Source organism: Lissotriton vulgaris, chromosome 5 (assembly GCF_964263255.1).
Source record: "Lissotriton vulgaris chromosome 5, aLisVul1.2, whole genome shotgun sequence".
NCBI classification, from domain to species: Eukaryota; Metazoa; Chordata; class Amphibia; order Caudata; family Salamandridae; genus Lissotriton; species Lissotriton vulgaris.
In genome coordinates, this window is record NC_141693.1 from 2026493987 (window position 1) to 2026514674 (window position 20688).

The 20688-nt window shown below is 50.3% G+C and overlaps 1 protein-coding gene across 2 annotated transcripts in view; it reads right to left on the bottom strand.

Moving 5' to 3' along the window:
* Positions 1-20688, bottom strand: part of CIZ1 (CDKN1A interacting zinc finger protein 1) — a 748675-nt gene that overhangs the window by 286783 nt on the left and 441204 nt on the right. For both annotated transcript variants that reach the window (XM_086924896.1, XM_086924897.1), the window contains exon 9: positions 8084-8269. In XM_086924896.1, the coding sequence (XP_086781022.1) occupies positions 8084-8269 (186 nt within the window). The remainder of the gene's footprint in view (positions 1-8083; positions 8270-20688) is intronic.

A 20688-nucleotide genomic window follows, 5' to 3' on the forward strand; every position in this document is an offset into this window, starting at 1 on the left:
ATGCCTGCTTGATGCACCAAATGGAAAGTTTATCGATTAAACTGTACAGTTTAAAACCTTTTGCAAAGGACGCCCTGCTGCCCCCACCCCCTCCTCAGCCCTGTAGAAAGGTCGGTCTGTGGCGGGTCACACGAAAAGAATGACGTTGGTGTGCAGGAGAGCCTGCGTGTGGATGGAAGCTTGCAGTAGTCTGGCACCACTGTGCAGCGAGATTAGGGGCGTGTGTGGTAAAGTGCAGGAATAATGAAGTTTCCAGTAGCTAAGCTTTCAACAAGAGTGCAAGGGAGCTTGCACCAGACAAGCTTTCAACCGGAGAGTGCAAGCAAACTTGCCTGACATAAGCTTTCGACCACAGGGTGCAAGCAAGCGTGCAGCAGCCAAGCTTTCAATCGGCGATTGCAAGCAGAGTGAAACTTGCAACAGCCAACCAGAGTGTAAGGAATATGACGCTTGCAGCAGCCAAAATTTCCACTAGCGAGTGCAAACAAAAGGAAGCTTGCAATAGCAACGTGTTAGCATATAGAGTGCAGGAGAAGGGGAGCTCGCAGGTGCGAATATTCAGTAAGGAGAGTGCAAGGTAGGAGCGCCCTTAATGCTAACAGGCGAAAGGATGCTTGTAGGAGGCTGGCCCCGTAGGCAGCGTGACGCTGAAGGCAGGGTACAGTTACAGAGACTCACAAGACAAGACGGAGGGAAGAGAGGGGAGGGGGGAGGCGAAAGGATGCTTGTAGGAGGCTGGCCCCGTAGGCAGCGTGACGCTGAAGGCAGGGTACAGTTACAGAGACTCACAAGACAAGACAGAGGGAAGAGAGGGGAGGGGGGAGGAGAAATGCGACACGGCGGGAAGGGGAGGGGGCGGAGCGGGTAAAATAAACAAGACGGAGGGAAGAGAGGGGAGGGGGGAGGAGAAATGCGACACGGCGGGAAGGGGAGGGGGCGGAGCGGGTAAACAAAGATGGACGTGCACGCGCTTTTAAGCTCAATGCGCATGCGCATTGAGCTTAAAAGTCACGGGCACTGCAAGGAATCGCCACGATTCCTTGCAAGTTAGATAAAGAGTCGATGAGCCCCCATAGTCTTGCTTGCTCGATGCGCATGCGCATCGACAGGCGAGACCTAAAAAGTACAGTGTTCTCTTGCTCATTTTACATTGTTTATCCTACATCTTACACCTGCACAGCTGTTGCTTCTCCACAGTATATCCTAGCACCCTTAGTTATAAAGTGCTCTGTCACTCTTCTGGGCTAGCAGCGCTATAACAAAAACTATAAAATAAATATAAATATGCTGTATGTGTTCTCTTCTAGTTTGGACATGGTTAAATATTTGTGTGGTTGGATTCTCTGGCTATTTGTGGTGCATGACCCCAGCTTTCCACAATCCCCCATCAATGATTGTGCTGTGGGACACCGAATGTAAAAAATACCATTATTTCATGCCCGCACTGTTTGTGCTTGCAGTGGAGGCGAGAAGCATGCCAGGAGTGGACGTGATGGAGTTTAAAAAGGGGCAAAAGACAGGCCTGGCATCTGGCTGCATCACAGAGAGAGAGGGGGTGACCACCCCTCCCGGGCAGGAGCGGGCGCCATCCTGCCTACTATGGATTACTTTACTCTACTTCGTCGTGTATGAGTGAATACAACAAGGAAGGAGGCCTAGAATGAGATCCAAAACCTAACGGGCCGCGGCAGAGTGCAAAGCGAGTCTGGGACCTGCTTGCTTGTTGAAAACAGAACAGAGTGTAACTTGGTGCTGTCGTGGCCGTGCACGGTGCATTGCAATCATTCATTGTAATTCGGACGGTTCTTTATTACTTTCTCACAGTCTGTCTCACCTCGAATTACAGTAAGCAGGCAAGTCACTCAGAAAGGTGGTCTCCTCTCCACGCAAAGTCCGACTACTAGACGGGGCCGGGACGAGGGGCGAGCAAGCGCAGCGGGCAGGAGAGCGTAACGCGTCACACTGCTACGGTGCGGCGAGGGCTGGCCAAAAATGTCCTCAAGGGCCGTCATTGGTTGCGCTCGCGCGCGCCACCACTGATTGACGGCCCTGGAGGCTGGAGGACTAGTGTGAGCGAGACTGGGGAAGGGGGGTTGGCAACAATCACTTGATTGCTAACTTGATTGCTGGGTAACGGTAACGGCCGGGCGGGTAACGAGTGATCGAGCATCAATGCACTCCGCTGCCTGGATCAAAGTGCCTACAGTCACAGAGGCCGCCGCGGCCGCAACGGGCCTCGGCTGCTGTCCAGACAGTCAGTCAGAGACGGCCCGCGCAGCCACGGCCGCCTCATACTAACTAGTTCAAAAAGGTGCCGCCTCAAAAAAGGTGCCGCCTGGGGCGGACCGCCCCCCTCGCCCCCCCCTAGCTACGCGGGTGCCCAGATGCACCCCGCCCGCCTTAAAGCGAGGCTTCTGTGATCAGGGATTGTACAGGCGTAGGCTGATGAAATGGAACTCACACCATGAGATTTTGAGGGCGTACCCACAAGTGGATGGACTTCCTCGCAAAGGGGGATAGAAGAATCCGTCCGTTCCACTGACCTGAGGCCTGACTCCATTTGTCTTCCAGGTCTTGCTGAAGTGGTCTCATCTTCAACCTGACATTGGGTATGAGAAAAATGCAGGAGGCCATTGAGCCCAGCAGAGAAGCCACCTGCCTCACTGACGGCCGCGGACTTTGAAGAATCAGGTTTCCTTTGATCTTCATTGATGATAGTCTTTCCGCCGAAGGAAACACTTTTCCTCAGACGCAATCGATAGTGGCTCCCAGATAGTGGATCGATTGGGTCGGTAGCAGGACTGACTTGTCCAGATTGACATGAAGGCCCAAACGATGAAGAAGGCTCAGACACATGTGAACAGGCTCCTGTACCAGACGAGGGGACGATTCTTTTAGTAGCCAATCGTCTAGGTATGGGTATACGTGTAGGCCTTGATGATGTAAGTAAGCTGCTACCACCGCCATGCACTTTGTGAATACCCTTGGGGCTGACTTGAGGCCGAAGGGCAAGACTTTGAACTGGTAATGATCTTTCCCTACCGTGAAACGTAGGACCTTGCGATGCCGTGCCGTGATCGGGATGTGGAAGTATGCATCCTGAAGATCCACTGAGCACATCCAATCGCCCGTCTTCAGGTGAGGGAAAATCTGATGGAGAGACAGCATCTGGAATTTTTCTTTTTTGATGAAATGAAATGAAACATACATTTGTAAAGCGCGATTGCTGCCCAGGGGCGCCAAGCGCTATTTGATCAGTGAAGTTGCTTAACAACAGTATGAAGCTAAGGACGACGTGTAGTCTTTTCTTACCAAAGGATGAGCAAGCCCTGAAGAGACCTTTCTTCTGTTGATCAGCCATAGTTGAGTTCTGAAGGAAATATCCAATTTCTGTGAGAAAAAGAGATAAACTAAGAAACCTGAGGAGAACTCAGGTGGAGACTTCCTAGCACAACTTGCGGATGAAAATCTGAGAGACTGAGGCTCCTGGCAGGAAGGTTCTAGAGGGAGGTGGTAGCTGATTGGCTACCTTCTAGAGTTTGGTCCTTTTTACAAAAGGACATAGATAGGCTACTAAGGCAAGGCCCGTAGGCCTACTTTTCTCTATGTATGTCTATAGGATATTACTTTTCTTTTTACCGAGGCTCCCATCTCGACGACCGGGAATGATTCAGGCATGCAAATCTATGAAAGACACCCATAATACTGGATAATAATGGTGAACGTTAAAAAGGAAAGTCTTTAATTGCTTCCGAAAAGATGACAAATTAGGGTTGGACCTAATCTGGAGGGGGAGCGTGTTGATGCATCTGTTTAGAAGACGCAGATCCAAGATGGGTCTGAATTTGCCTTGCTGGTCTTTCTTCCTGACCAGGAAGTATTTGGAACAGATGCTTTTTCCTCTTGGTAGTAACAGGACCACTTCTATTGCTTGCTTTTTTAGAAGGGTCGCCACTTCCTGACGCAAGAGATCCAGCTGATGTTGTCTGGATTTTATCGGAGGACAGTCTTTTGGAGCTTTGCAAAAACGTAGTGCGTAGCCATCGACTAGTATATTATGCACCCACTGATCTTTTGTTATTGTGCGCCACTCTTGAGCATAGTGCATTATACTTCCTCCGACTGGAGTGCGCAACAGTGCTGGAGGAAGCATAGACTCATTGCTTTCCTCCTGCCTTGGGTGTGGAAGAGGATTGCTGCAGGCGTCCCCCTCTTCCTCTGGAAGATCGTTGATCTTGATATTGGGATTTCCCCTGCTTATTCTGGGACCATTGAGGGGTTTGAACCCTCTGTTGGCCCCCTTTGCGATTGTACTATTTGAAACGCTTTCTGAATTCTCTCTGTTTTTCAAGGCCAACCTCTTTTAAGGTGTCCAATTCTGTCTTCATCCTGCCCATCTCCTCGTCTGCAAGGGCCCCAAACAGAGAGGTACCGGAGAAGGGTAAGAACGCGTTGTTGAGCATCTGGTTTCAAAGTGGTGAGTCGCAACCAAGAGGAACGGCGTGCGCAAACGCCATGCGCATAAGAATGCGCCGCCAGGGAGACACCATCAGCTGCTGCTCTTATTACTTGGTTTGACACCAAAGATCCCTCTTGGATAATCTCCGCGAAGTCTTGTTGGTCTTCCTTCTGGAGTTTTGCCATGAAACCATCCAAAGAGTCCCACAGGGATCTCTCATAACGCCCTAACAGGGCTGAAGCATTGGACACCTGTAACAAGGATGCAGCCGAACCACAGGCTTTCCTTCCCCAAGAGTCCATGACTTTACTGTCCTTGTCTGGTGGGACAGATGAAGATGCCACCGAATGTGTCTTTTTCGCTGCCGCGATTATCACGGAGTCAGGGGAGGATCAGACCTTAAAAACAGAGGTTACGAAGCTGAAGGCTTATATTTCTTTAAGATCCTTGCAGGAGCTGCTTTTGCTGATGCTGGGGCCAGAAAAACGTCCATCACTGGTTCAATGACTTCCGGTACCAAGGGGAGTAACGGTCTCGACATTGATCGTTGGTGCAGCGTTTCAAAGATAATAGACGTTGTCGTCTGAGTTGTGGCCATTGTAACGCCCAACTTCTGTGCACCTCTGGTCAACACATCGTGAAAAGTGTTCCTCGTCATCAATGGGTGACACTTTGCTGGGAGGACTCTCCGTGAGGGTTGGAGAGTAATCCCTCTTAGATAATTGCGTTGTCGTTGCCGACCATGATGGTGTACGCTGCCTTCTATGATGGCTATGTCTTCGGTCCGCAGACCTGCCTCTGTGCTCCCTGGGGCGAGTGGTAGGCGATTTGTGTGCTTCTTGCAGCAAGCGCTGTAAAGGATACCTATGTACAGGGCTTGAATATTCAGCCGCCCTTCTTCCTCCGCCCGCTGCTGTCGACTGCCACACATACAGTGGTTGCATACATCTGGGAGAGAGGTGAACCGAAGGGGTTTCTTGTCTCCTATGAGGGCTTCCAGAAGGGGAGCCTGCAGGACCTCAAGATTGCACAGATGCACTGCGAGAAGAGGCAATTGTCTGTGGGGGACTTCGGATGGAATGCGAAGAGACCCCACGCGATCTTGAACGTGACCGCCATCTCGGAGGGAGATGAGACGTTTGTCGTGACGTGGATCTGTTCTGCGTTACCAATATGGGAGTATCTCTGGTTTGCGAGCATCTCCTCGACGTCTATCTTGAGTGTCTCAACGTCATATGACGTGACGCCGCATGGCTAGAGTCTCCAGATCTTGCTCCATGAGAAGAGCATGCCCGATGCCTTCCTGCTACTCTGTCCGATGGAGAAAACCTTCGACATCGAACGATCCCTCGACGTCGACACCCTTGGCCTTGACGTCGACTTCCGCCTCATCGGGGATCTGGACCTCGACGTCGAACGTCGTTTTGATGCCGACGGAGGAGATGGTACTTGCCTCGACGTCGAACACCTTTTGGACGACGTTGACAGAGACGTATGCATGGACGCCGGTCGCTGATGATCCTAAGACTGCGACAATCGCCTGGTTGACGTCGACGGAGTTCAATGGTTCGACGTCGATTGCCGGTGACTAGGCGACGACGGAGCCTGACTCGACGTCGACAATCTCCTGGTTGACGCCGACGGAGTCCCATGCTTCGATGTCGAACGACTGTGACTAGGCATCGACGGAGCCTGTCTCGACGTCGAATGCCGCTTTGACGGCGACAACGGAGGCCTCTTTCTCGGCGTTCTGCGAGCCCGCACCAACGGAGATCGTTGCCTCAACACCGATCGTCGCCTGGTTGACAACGGCGGAGGCCTCGACGTACCTGTGAATTTCGTCGACCACCGGTCTTCTCTCGACGGCGAGCCCGCACCGATGGTCTTTTTGTCGCCGTTTTCATTGCTGAAGAAGGGTCTTGTAGCGCCGAGCCCGACGCTGATGATCTCTTCTTCTTCCTCAGCGGTGACCTGCCTCTAGAAGATGATCTTCTCTGTGCAAGGCCAAAGAGGCCAATCCTCTCTCTGACTTTTAAAGTTCTATTAGACAGAAGACGACAATGCTGGCAGGTGTGAGGATCATGATCTGAAGGCAAACATAAAATACAGACTGAATGGGAGTCTGTTTTTGCCTTCTTTTTGCTACAGGAGCGGCAAGCATCAAAAAGGGAAGGCATTTCTGACTAGAAAATAATGCCAAAACCAGTTGAAAAACACTTCAACACAGGAAAAATGTCGAAGGAAAGAGGTTTAACCTCAAAAAATGAAGCAATTTCTGACTAAAAGTCAGAAGAAAGAAGAGCTGTAGAGACCGGGGTCCTGTCAGAAGGAGCCGGAAAGAACAACTGACCTAACTGTCACCCCTGAGGCATGATGGTATCGAAGGGTCATGGCTGCCTTAAAGGCACCATGCCAGTTTTCTGTTACTTTCTATATGAGTTAGCTCTTCAGCTTTCTACTCTATGGTTTTCACTACAATGCAGCCTATGTGGAGAAGTGTGGCTCAGGGGTTAGAGGCGGCAGACCCGGAAGCTGAGATCGGTCCTGGACCAGGGTTCAATTCCCCGCCTCGGCGGGTCTTGGGCTCAAAAATTCCACGGACTCGATAATTCTCGTTCCGGTGCCTACTCGACTCACGGGTTCACACTCTGCGACTCTGGGCAATAGCTTGCTTAATCTCCACTACGGCCCCTCGTGGCGGGATGCCTAGCTTTCACCTTGTGGATACCCTGCTGGGGTTATCTCACAGGGGAATACCAGGACGGGTTCCCAAGGCAAGCGCCTTGATGCCTTCGGGTGATACGTGCGCTATATAAATCGCAATACATATGTGCGGACAATGCTTTCATTTTCCTTGCAGGATTAGCTTTTCTACTGTGTAATAAGGCCGTTTTCAAAGGTTTTTCTTTCTCCCTGCTTTTATTTGAATGTTTATGTGCAAAGAAGTCTATTGCAGCATTGTTCAGCTCTTATAGAGAGGACTGCATTGTGAGTGTGTTTATATATCTATATATACCTATATGTAGAGCTACATATATATGATGTATGTTTTCCGGGGTCCCGCACATGGGCGGGAATATTCATGTGCTTATGACTATGATGAGGATCCCCTGGAAGAGAAGGCCTGATTTGGAAGAGGGTTCCTCCGTAACTCCCGTCCACCTTTTTACAAGTGCCATAGGATACAAGGCACTAGTAAGGAGGTAGATGGGATTTCTGTCATGTTTGTCACAGAGTACCCTGTCCACGAAGTCCTAAATCAAGCCTTAAGTGAAATTCAGCCAATACAGCATTTCTAATAATTTACCACAATTGGAATTTTGCATGAAAATAAATCACGTTTTGTGAATAAAGGTGCTTTCTTGAACTATTTTGTGATGGTGCTATAGGATCTCGTACTGACTGGTGTTATGGAGTTCTTATGATTATCAATGGAGAGTCACTGCTTCAGAAAACAGACAATACTTCTTCATTTTTCAAAGCATTTGCTAAACCATTCATGTTATTTCGATCCTCGTTTGTTCTCAGGCAATTCAGAGTGCAAACACTGACCCACAGGGTAGACATGGCGCCCTCATGCGCCAACCTTTTCCACCCCCACTCCGCCTGGCCCATGTGCCTTACCTCCAGGGTGTGATAGTTGGCTTTGCAGATGTAACAGAAGAACTTGGGCCCGACTCCTGGAGTTGGCTGCACTGCGGTGTTCCCCTCGCTGGTCCTCGGTGCAGGCTTCTGAGCGGTAGCGCTGATGGCTCGACTTTCGCTGCTCTGTTGGATCGTCACTTTTAAAGAGCTCCCACTACTTGGTGCCTATTAAAACAAAATCCAATAAAACTTCACATTTCTCTCAAAGCAAAGTCCTCTCTAAAACAGGATCTGAAAAGCTACTACAAAGAATTATTTTCTTTGAAACCAGTTGGGTCATCAAATCCTAGATCTAGATGAGCTTATTTGGGCACAACCCAAGTGAAATGGTTGACTAATACTATGACTGTACGAAGGTTTATAGTATATACATCAGAAAACAATTGAGATGATCATTTAGATAAATACACAGTCTCAAGACCTAAACTGCCTCACAGAGTAAAGTCGTTTTGGTGGATATATTGGTGGAACCAGAGACTACACTTTATCATATATAACTAAGAGAGAAGGCTGGGGAGGGAGGTGGTTTGTTTATGATTTCAACAAAGATGCTTATTATGCTGAAACAGGACAACATTCATTCACAATTTCTTCTGCTTCACAGAATCTTCATTGATAGTCAAACCTTAGATTAGAGTAGCAAGCAAAGCCATTTTTCTCCTAGGGGTTTTTGATTAGAAGGGGTCAAAGATCCCTCTTGGACAATCTCCGCGAAGTCTTGTTGGTCTTTCTTCGGGAGTTTTGCCTTGAAACCATCCAAAGAGTCCCACAGGGATCTCTCATAACGCCCTAACAGGGCTGAAGCATTGGACACCTGTAACGAGGATGCAGCCGAACCACAGGCTTTCCTTCCCCAAGAGTCCATGACTTTACTGTCCTTGTCTGGTGGGACAGATGAAGATGCCACCGAATGTGTCTTTTTCGCTGCCGCGATTATCACGGAGTCAGGGGAGGATCAGACCTTAAAAACAAAGGTTACGAAGCTGAAGGCTTATATTTCTTTAAGATCCTTGCAGGAGCTGCTTTTACTGATGCTGGGGCCAGAAAAACGTCCATCACTGGTTCAATGACTTCCGGTACCAAGGGGAGTAACGGTCTCGACATTGATCGTTGGTGCAGCGTTTCAAAGATAATAGACGTTGTCGTCTGAGTTGTGGCCATGGTAACGCCCAACTTCTGTGCACCTCTGGTCAACACATCGTGAAAAGTGTTCCTCGTCATCAATGGGTGACACTCTGCTGGGAGGACTCTCCGTGAGGGTTGGAGAATAATCCCTCTTAGATGATTGCGTTGTCGTTGCCGACCATGATGGTGTACGCTGCCTTCTATGATGGCTATGTCTTCGGTCCGGAGACCTGCCTCTGTGCTCCCTGGGGCGAGTGGTAGGCGATTTGTGTGCTTCTTGCAGCAAGCGCTGTAAAGGATACCTATGTACAGGGCTTGAATATTCAGCCGCCCTTCTTCCTCCGCCCGCTGCTGTCGACTGCCACACATACAGTGGTTGCATACATCTGGGAGAGAGGTGAACCGAAGGGGTTTCTTGTCTCCTATGAGGGCTTCTAGAAGGGGAGCCTGCAGGACCTCAAGATTGCACAGATGCACTGCGAGAAGAGGCAATTGTCTGTGGGGGACTTCGGATGGAATGCGAAGAGGCCCCACGCGATCTTGAACGTGACCGCCATCTCGGAGAGGGATGAGACGTTTGTCGTGACGTGGATCTGTTCTGCGTTACCAATATGGGAGTATCTCTGGTTTGCGAGCATCTCCTCGACGTCTATCTTGAGTGTCTCAACGTCATATGACGTGACGCCAAATGGCTAGAGTCTCCAGATCTTGCTCCATGAGAAGAGCGTGCCCGATGCCTTCCCGCTACTCTGTCCGATGGAGAAAACCTTCGACATGGAACGATCCCTCGACGAGGGCAAAGCCATTTTTCCCCTAGGGGTTTTTGATTAGAAGGGGTCAAATTTAAATCAACTGTACAGAAGGATAAACTCTTAATAGACAGTCACCCAAAAAGATTTCTCAAAATACCTTGACCTACACTAGTGTTAGTTCTCTTATCAAGATCAATACATTTGTTAACAGGATGTGTTTCATCGAGGTTGAAGTAACTAGGTTTCATATGGTGGAATGGCCTCTGGGTTAACATGGCAGCAGTTTATTAACAATTACCAACTGAGAGACATGGAGGACGCAATGCAGCAAGAAATAGATGTTTTGAGGAAATTAGGCCTGTGTACATGGGTCACAGCTGATAAACAAATGGTTTAATTTTTGTGATATTTTGAGCTAACACAAAAACATAAAACCTTCCTGATGTTTATCGAGGGTAAGCAACGTTCAGCTAGAGGATAGTTTTTTTTTTAAACTGGAAGAGCAATAATCTAGTTAATATGATATTCTGACACACTTTTGAAAATAAAACTTTATGGGTTGTCATGACTACCCTATTAGAATGGAAAATCCTACATGGTTAAAGAACCAAAAGTGCCTGAATCTCACCAACTCTGTGAGATGAGATAAGGATAAGTTACTTACCTCTAATCCTAGTTCTCTTCCAGGGGTATACTCATCAAAGTCAGAAGCACTGAATAGTCCCACTCATGTGCGGGACCCCGGAGCAATAGCAAATAATATGCATATAACTACACATAAATAATATGTCCACAACTCCTCCGTAGAAAGAGAAGAGGTCACAACAGGGGAACCATTGGAGTCAGCTTTATTCACGAAACACACATCATGGCAAATGCATTTCAGCGCCTGTTTGCCTTCTTCAGCTCCAGGGGTGTTAGGATGCAGGCGCTTGTTCTGGAATTAAATACCCAACCCCATCCTGATTGCTCGTGAGCTGCTCCGCCCCCAGGTGAGTTCCATGTGCATAGACCTCCTGTGGGCCGCCTAATGCATGGCACCTACAGGTCCCAGAATGCAAGATTCTTGCCGGTAGGTATTGCGGGGGTGGATTAGAGCTCTGATGTTTACAAACCCCCAAAGTCTGTATGTCCCACGAATTCCGCTCACTCGAGTCCCCAGACCGCAGCAACCCAGAGTCACAATGATCCTTACAGCGGGGGCAAGGCTGGAAATCCACCTTGCCCAGCGTGTACTCAATGACTGCCTCATCGCTCCATCTTCTACCGGGCCCGGATGTGGGCCTTGGAAATTCCAGTAACCTGGATGCAAAAAAAGCTCCGCCGAGGCAGAGACCAGCAAATCCAAGGCCAACTTGATGCTGTGGGGGCCTCTTAAGCGCGACACTGGTGATCGCGCTGAATAAATGTCCACAACTCCTCCGTAGAAAGAGAAGAGGCCACAACAGGGTAACCATTGGAGTCAGCTTTATTCACGAAACACACATATACAGCCTGAAAACGTTACTAGGCTCAAAACTGCCACAAATGCATTGTAAATACTTTAACATTTGAAAAAATAAAGAAACATAAGTCATGCTATTCTCATGATACATATAAAGAAAACTGCTTTGAGTTTGCTTTGAAACACACAACCTTTATTTTCAAAGGTAAAAAGGCAAGATCATAGAGGCAGATTAACCTAGAGGCTGCTTATAGAAACAATTGGGAAAACTGGTGCCGTGCCTTTAAGACCTCCAGGAACCCCCAGGGCTCCCATCATGCAATGTCAGTTCTTTTGGACGGCGTATAACAGTGTAATCACAGCATGGGTAACAGATACATATATATGGCTCTTTTATTTGTCCGGGGAGGATCGAGGGTTGCTTATGACTTTGATGAGTATACCCCTGGAAGAGATCTAGAATCACAGGTAAGTAACTTATCCTTCTCGTCCAGGGGATACTCATCAATAGTCATAAGCACTGAATAGAGGAGCAAGCCCATCCCCGTACCCTGTGGATGAATACCAGCATATCAAAACCACTTTACCAAAACATATATTACCCAAACAAATTTCTCAAGGATGCTTGTGCAAATTGAGCATCTGCTTGAGTGTCAGAATCAAGGCAGTAATGGTGTGCGAAGGTATGAACCGAAAGCCATGTGGCTGCCTTACAAATTTCATGAAAAGGTAAATTTTTAAGCATCGCTATCGTAGCAGCTTTGCCTCTTGTAGAATGCGCCCTCGGCTTGCCCGGGAGCTGCTTTTGAGCCAGGTGATAGATAACATGATACATGACACTATCCATCTAGATCTAAAGAGTGCAGAGCTCTATTTGCAGGAGTAACAGGGTTTGCAAAGTAAGAAGGAAGGGTAATTGACTGCTTGATGTGAAACTCCGGGACCCCCTTAGGAAGGAACCTTGGGTGAGTTCGTAACACCACTCTGTTCGCGTGAAAATTGAGATAAGGCTCTGTAGAGCATAAGGCTTGTATCTCGCTCACACTGCGAGCAGATGTGATTGCCACGAGAAAAGCAGTCTTCCACGAAAGGTGCTGAAGGGAAGCTTTATGGATAGGTTTGAATGGGGGACCTATTAACTTAGAGAGGACCACATTAATCTCACAGAAAGGAGATGGAGACCTAACGGGTGGGTAGACCTTTTTTAGATCCTCCAGGAAATCCTTAACAACTGGCATCTGAAAGAAAGAAGCCTGAGTGGGAAACTTCTTTATGCTAACAGGTGAACCTTTATGGAGGAGTATTGCGAACCTCCTTTGGCCAAATACAGTAAGTATGGTAACAGTACCTGTTCCTGACCTCGAATAGGGTCATGACCCTCAGCAGTAAACCACATGTAAAAACGCTTCCACTCAAAAGCGTAAGACTTCCTCGTAGAAGATCTCCTAGCCTCCTTCAAGATCTGCATGCAATCTTGAGAGAGACCTAAATGTCCTTATTGGATGAACTCAGGAGCCAAGCAGCTAACCTCAGGGATGGCAGGTTGGGATGGAACACCTTTCCGCCCGCCCTGGTCAACAGATCCGATGACATGGCAGCCTCCTTTGAGGTACTTTGGACAGATGAAGAAGGTCCGGGTACCACCACTGGCGAGGCAACTCTGGAGCAACCAGGATCCTCTCTGTCTTGGATTCGTACAGTTTTCTGATCACCAGGGGAATGAGGGAGACTGGTGCAAAAGCATAGAGTAATGTCTCTGACCAGTCTATCAATAGAGCAATAAGATCAGAGCCCAAACTACTTACCTTCCGAAAGCTCCTCAAAACTTGGCTTTTTAATAAAACACCTGTTTAAATATTCTTCTACAATCCTTCTAAGTCTAGCGTCCCTCACTTAGCTTTAACCTCTGCAGCGCTGGGACGCCTCTGGGTAGCCATTGCGCTATATACATTTTCTTTTCATTTAATTTAATTTCATTTGGAGCCTGGTTGCGGGTAAATGGAGGCGAAGACGCTGCATTTTGCGTTTTCTGCGTTTGCGAAGAGATCTATGTCTGGTGTTCCCCGGCTGTGGAAGATGTCTTGCGCCACTTCTTGTTTTAGCACCCAGTCGAGGCTTCTGCGAAAGGCCGGCTTAGGCCGTCCGTATGGACGTTGAGGACGCCTGGTAAATGAATTGAGGAGATCTTCATTTCTCGTGCTAGAACCCACTTCCAAATCGCCTGTGCTTCCAGCGACAGGGGTCTGGAACGGGTGCCCCCTGCTTGTTCAGGTAGTTCATCATTGATGTATTGTCCGTCTGAACAAGCAGAGCAGTCAATTTGATGGAAGGAAAAAAACGCCTTTGAGAGCAATATGCACCGCTCTGAGCTCCATCATGTTTATGTGGTATAGTTGTTCTCTCTCTGACCACATTCCTAGGATTTGTAGTCACCCCATATGAGCGCCCCATCCCTGAAGGGACGCATCCGTCACCAGAGTCTGCTTGGGCAGTTCCTCTTGAAAAGGAACTCTTATGAGGAGATGTGTCTGTTGCATCCACCATCTGATGTAGAGCCGGACAGACAGAGGCAGAGTTAGAGTGTCCTCTCAGCGATTGGAGATTTGAGACCATTGATCCTCTAGAGTCTGCTGTAGAGGTCTCATGTGAAGTCTGGAGTTTGGAACTAGAAAAATGCATGAGGCCATCGAACCCAGTAGAGATGAGACCTGCCTGGTCGTGGGCTGAGGTATCTTCAGGAGGGTCTGACACTTGTGGAGAATGGATGATAGTCTCTCCTCCGAAGGATACGCTTGTGTGTATACGGTGTCCTCTGTGTTGGATTGAGGATGGATTTTCTTTTAAATTGACGGGTAGACCCAGCTTATGCAAATGCACTGTGCCCTACATTCAGTGCAGCTATCATTGCCAATGTAACCCCCTCCCTGGGACACACCTTTTCCTTTCTCTCCGGGCAAGCTTCTGCTTCCGGCCCGACCGGGTAACCTTTTACCTCCGGTTTCCAAACACTCCTTGGGTAAGCGTCTGCTTTAACCCAACCGGATGGCCCCTTTTGCATCCGGTGTCCACTCACTCCCGGGTAACCAGCCGGTTCCCACCCGGCCGGGTGACCTTTTCACTTCCGGGGCCCACACATTCCCTTCCGGGTTGGCGTTTGTCCCCGCCCAAGTTGCGCCTTTAATTGTTTACTTCCGGTTCACCTGAACACAGGGAGCTCTGGGAGCTTGCCAGTGACCCCCTGGGTCCTGCCTACCCCATTTGTAGTCTGAGCCCGCTGCGCCACCTGCTTTTGTATTGTTCTTGGATCGCTTTGTAAGTACCGCCATGCCTCGCCGGGAGCTATCGCTGCCTGCGAGGCCCCCCCCCCCATGCCTTAACTGCGGCCCCATTCTTGCGAACTACCAACAGCCTACAACACTGCTAGCATATTTCGTAGCAGGACATCCGTCCCAGTGTCCGAAAGGTACACCCCATCTGCTCTGTAATAGTGCGGCTGCCGCAAGTTAATCAGAGTGTGCCTGATAATCGCTAAGCCTGCCCCCCTTAGAAATTTGGCCATTAGGCTATTTAGCCTCTTCCTTGACAACTCCATACCATATTGGGAGCGCGCACCAGCCCATACCATTCTAGGAATTATCTCGGTCCATACTATTTCGTTGGGCCCATGCACTTGACTAAATTGGTGAGATCCTTCTTTAACGTGTGAAGCAGGTCACCCCGCCCCATCTCTGGAAGATCATTTCCCCCGAGATGAATTACTAAAATACTCGGATCCTCCGCACGTGCGCATAATTCCTCAATGACACTCCACAATTCTCTCCAGCGCAAGTCCTCTTTTCCGAACCATTGCACCCTTGTCCGTTGAAATGGGAACGTAGCATTCCACCCAAGGCAGCAAGTTTTGTTAGCCACCCTGGACACGTATGAGTGTCCGATGACCCACACTGTTTTGTATTCTGTGGATTAGAACAGAAAGCACAGACATGTTGAGTACACGTCACCCATCATCCTTTTATTATACGTAAAGCTTGCTGTACAGAATGTACACTAGATCCCCCAACTGAATCGCCGCAACACATGTCTTTCCCAATTCATTATCTGTCTGATGTTGGGCGAATGTACACCTTAAACTTGTCTGATTCCCATCTGCCTATCTGTCTTGTTCCTCAGAAGCGGTCGCTCCCCACGCTGCTCTCTGCTGAGAAATTGGTATCGTAGCGCCATTGTGCTAGACAGCTCTTTGACCTTTAAAATCAATAGCGCATTGCTCCAGAAATAATTTGTGCCTGATTCGATTTATTTCGTAGCGCTATACTGTTAACAGCGCATTAATTAAGACACTATTGTACATTGCTGCCTTTGCTTGATTAACTTATTTGTGTCTGATTGTGCCGGTGCCACTGCCCATTTCATTGCCATTAATAAGCTTGTGCCCCAATCTCGTCCTGCTTGGCTTTTTGGCTTGCTGCCATTTTGTTGTTGTTGTTGTGCCTCCCAGCCCGGCTCTCCACCCCGCTCCCGCCTCCCAGCTGCTCCTCCCTCGCCCCACCCTCCTCCACTATCCACTTATGACAGATGCTTTTGAGCGCAGCATTCACGCTCAGCGGATGCGCCCTATGCGCGCCGAAGGTGCGCCAAAGGTAAGCCCGTCTACGCCCGTCCGCGCCTGGACTGCGCCCAGCGCCAGACCCCCCTGGCCCCAGCAAAATCAACACCACCCGCATAACGTACGATGACGCAACCCTCTCAGCCCTTAACCCCGGCCATCCACCAAACTGCCACCAAGCCGCCCCTGGACACACCCATGGACCCTTCACCTGCCACTCCTGCAAGTTCGACTGCATCAAGACCCACACCAAATCCTAATACTCCAAACAGAGATCCGGCACTAATCACCTGAAGTGCATCCTGCTCAACACCCGCTCGGTCCACAGACACGCCATTGACCTTTGGAACCTTCTCGACACCACTTCGCCGGACGTCGCCTTTCTCACAGAAACTTGGATGAATGCCTCATCAGCGGCCGACATCGCCATAGCCATCCCGGACGGATACAAGATGATCCGAAAGGACTGCATCAACCAAACAGGAGGAGGCATCGCCATCGTCCACAAGAACACCATCCGCGTCTCGACCAGCTCCGACGATAACCTCGCAGTCGCCGAACATCTTCATTTCCAGATCCACACCGACCCCAAGACCACACTCAGAGGCACCCTCCTCTACAGACCACCAGGACCCCGCACACAATTCAGCGAAGACATCACTGACTTCATCAGCCCACACGCCCTCCCCTCCGAGGACTTCATTCTACTGCGAGACCTCAACTTCCACCTGGAAAAGTACAACGACAGCAACACCACCACCCTTCTGGACAACCTCGCCAATCTCGGACTCAAACAACTTGTTAACACCCCCACCCACTATGCCGGACACACGCTCGACCCAATCTTCACCTCCAGCAAGCACATCTCCTTCAATCACACCACAGCTCTCCATTGGACAGACCACAGCTGCGTTCACTTCAACTACAAAAAGACTACGACCCACAACCACCCGCAACTAATTCCCCGCAGAAACTGGAACAAAATTACCACCGACCAACTCTTCACAACGCTCAACCAAAACCCTCCTGCAAAATCATCAAACCCAACCTTGGAGGAGCCAAGCTCACGACCGTGATGGCCGCACTGTAGCTCGGCTCCGCCAGCCTTCCTGCCCAACTCATATATCCTGATACGTATCCTGCCCCGAGACGACATACTCGGGAAGACTCGGAAAGACGAAGGAAAGCTTGTACTCACCATCTGTCCCGGGGGCTCCTGCGAGCGGCTGATCCGAAGTTATACCCCTGCTTGGTCCGGGGCCTCCGCGGCGTAGAGACTGGGGACTTGACTGTGGAGGTCAGCCGGCGAGATGGTGTCGACGGCGGTCCCCGGTGGAGAGGAGAGGTCGCCTGGGAGAGGCCGTGGTGCGGTTATGCCGATGGCAACGGATCGGGCCTGGTCCAGCGGCCGGAGGCCCCCGTGGTGAGGTCCAGCACAACGTGGAAGGGGGAAGACCGTGTAGGAGGCTCCCCCCCTTGTTGCCTTGTCCGGCCATCTTGAAGCCCTGCGCCCGGAGTCTGCGTGTGGCGCCCGCGGGGTTGTGGCGCTGGCGGTCCCCCTTTTGGTGGCTCTCCTTTCTGCACCCAGATTGTCATTCCTGGGGCTCGAGGGTGCTCCCGTGGTGGCCTTGCTTGAGAGCCCGCTCCAGGAGTTGAGGCGCACGGGGACGCGGCTAAATCTGCAAGATGGCGGCCGGCACCCTGAATCACGGACTGCACCGGGGCGGCGAATTTGTGCCACTGAAGTGTACGGGGGTCTGGTCGTGTGAGCGGGAGCCCACGCTTGGTGATGTTCTTGATGCCTTAAAGACTTTATGCACGACCTTGACCCTCGACACCCTTGTGCTGGATAGAAGGACGGCCGCCATTGCTGTCGGGCCGCCCCTCTTGGACGCGGCTCGGCTCTGAGTGTGTGCTGTTTCGTCCCCCTCTGTTGCCGTGAGGAGTGCTGTCACTGTGCATCAACAAGACTATACACCAGCGGCCCCGGATCCCGGGGTCGCCCTGATCGTGGCGGGCGCTGGCATGGGCACCGCGTCGGGGCCCGTTCCTGCTCGACTGCTCGGGGAACAACGTAGATTGCCGATTCGAACTGCCCCGGCGAGACTCCAGTATTATCCTGCGGGGACGACTCTACTTTCCTGGGCGGTGAGACTTTACCCACACTGTTTGTTGTTCCCGTTGTCGTTGCTGAAACGTCTAGACTGCCGCACAAAGTTCTTGCTTGCCCGCTGGTTGCTGGAGTCCTCTGGTTTGCTCCCATGGTCTGTCCTGTTTCTACCATACGGCCTCACCACTTTGATTTGTTTGCTGCCCACTATTCTACCACACGCGGTAGCGATGGCTAAGAAAGGACAGGGGTGAGCCGGTTCTGGACCCGGAGGACTGATGGTGGGCGGATGGAGATGAGAAGTGCCCTCAACCATGATACTATGGACGATTCCTTCGAAGGTTTATGATACCCGAGACTATGTCGATTTTGTTTTGTTGTTGTATTAATGTGGGTGATGGCGGGGGGTAAGGGCAGAATGATTCAAGTCAGTCAAGTCATAGCATTTATATAGCGCACTACGTACCCAGAGGGTTTCAAGGCGCTTAGGAAGGGGAGGAGGATTATTTGTCAAAAATCCACGTTTTAAGCTGCTTTCTGAACGCTAGGTGATTCTGGGTGAGGCGAAGGTAAGCGGGGAGTGAGTTCCATGTTTTGGCAGCCAGGTATGAGAAGGATCTGCCTCCCATGGTGGTCTTGTTGATGCGAGGTACAGTGGCGAAGGCTTGGCTGGAAGAGCGAAGTTGTCGGGAGGGGGTGTAAAAGGACAGTCGAGAGTTGAGGCAATCTGGTCCGATGTCGTAGAGTGATTTGTGTGCGTGGGTAAGCAGTCGGAAAGTAATCCTCTTATTGACGGGTAGCCAGTGGAGGTCTTTAAGGTGACCAGAGATGTGTTCGTTGCGTGGGATGTCTAATATGAGCCTGGCTGAGGCGTTTTGGATACGTTGTAGTTTCTTCTGGAGTTTAGCGGTGGTACCTGCGTATAGGGTGTTTCCGTAGTCCAGTCGGCTCGTGACTAGAGCGTGGGTGACTGTTTTCCTTGTTTCGGAGGGGATCCAGCGAAATGTTTTTCTGAGCATGCGAAGAATGTTAAAGCAGGAAGAGGATACGGCGCTGACTTGTTTGTTCATTGAGAGTGAAGAATCCAGGATGACGCCAAGGTTCCGTGCGTGGTCTGTCGGGATGGGTGCATTTCCGAGGGCTTCCGGCCACCAGGAGTCGTCCCATGCAGAGGGGGATTTACCTAAGATGAGGACTTCTGTTTTGTCTGAGTTCAGTTTCAGACGGCTTTGTTTCATCCATTCGTCGACTTCTTTCATTCCTTCGTGTAGGTTAGTTTTGGCGGTGCTGGGGTCCTTGGTGAGAGATAGGATCAGTTGAGTGTCATCCGCGTAAGAGATGATGTTGAGGTTGTGTTGGCGGGCGATGGCCGCAAGGGGGCTCATGTATACGTTGAAGAGGGTGGGACTGAGTGAGGATCCTTGTGGTACGCCGCAGATGACTTTGGTGGCCTCGGATTTGAAAGGTGGGAGGCGGACTCTCTGGGTTCTTCCGGTGAGGAACGAAGTGATCCATTCCAGTGCCTTTCCTTGGATTCCGATGTTTCTGAGGCGTTGTAAAAGGGTGCTGTGGCAGACTGTGTCGAAGGCTGCAGAGAGGTCGAGGAGGATGAGGGCGACTGTGTCTCCATTGTCCAGCAGAGTTCTAATGTCGTCTGTTGCTGCGATGAGGGCGGTCTCAGTGCTGTGTTTGGCTCGGAAGCCAGATTGTGAGGGGTCGAGGGATTTGTTGGCTTCGAGGAAGGCGGCGAGTTGGTTGTTGACGGCTTTCTCGATGACTTTGGCCGGGAATGGAAGAAGCGAGATGGGGCGGTAGTTTTTGAGTTCGGTGGGGTCTGCTGTTGGTTTTTTCAGAAGGGCGGTGAGTTCAGCGTGTTTCCAGTCTTCTGGGAAGGTAGCGGAGTTGAAGGAGCAGTTGATGACGTCTCGGAGGTGCGGAGCTATGACGGAGTCTGCTTTGTTGAAGATGTGGTGAGGGCATGGGTCTGTGGGGGATCCAGAGTGGATTGAGTTCATCAGGCGGATGGTGTCCTCAGTGGAGATTGGCTTCCAGGCGTTAAGGGTGTTAACGGGGGGAAGATGGTCAGCTGATGGTAGGGTGGGTTGGCTTCCGGGTTGGTTGTCAAAGCTGTTGTGGATGTCAGCAATCTTGTTGTGGAAAAAAGAGGCTAGGGAGTCGCAGAGGGTTTGAGAGGGGGTGATGTCGTTGGAGTTGGCCGAGGGGTTGGAAAATTCCTTGACGATGTTGAAAAGTTCCTTGCTGTTGTGGGCGTTGTTGTCAAGTCGATCTTTGAATGCTGTTTTCTTGGCTTTTCGGATCAGTTGGTGGTGAGTACGGATGGCGCTTTTGAAGGCGTCCTTGTTGCTGGTGGATGGGTCTTTTTTCCAGGCCGTTTCAAGGGAGCGGCATAGTTTCTTGGACTTCTTGAGGTCGTCGTTGAACCATGCGGCCTTCTTGATGCCAAGTTTGTGTCGACGTTTTTTCAGTGGTGCTAAGGTGTCGGCGGTGTTGGATAACCAAAGGGTGAGGTTGGAGGAGGCTTCGTTG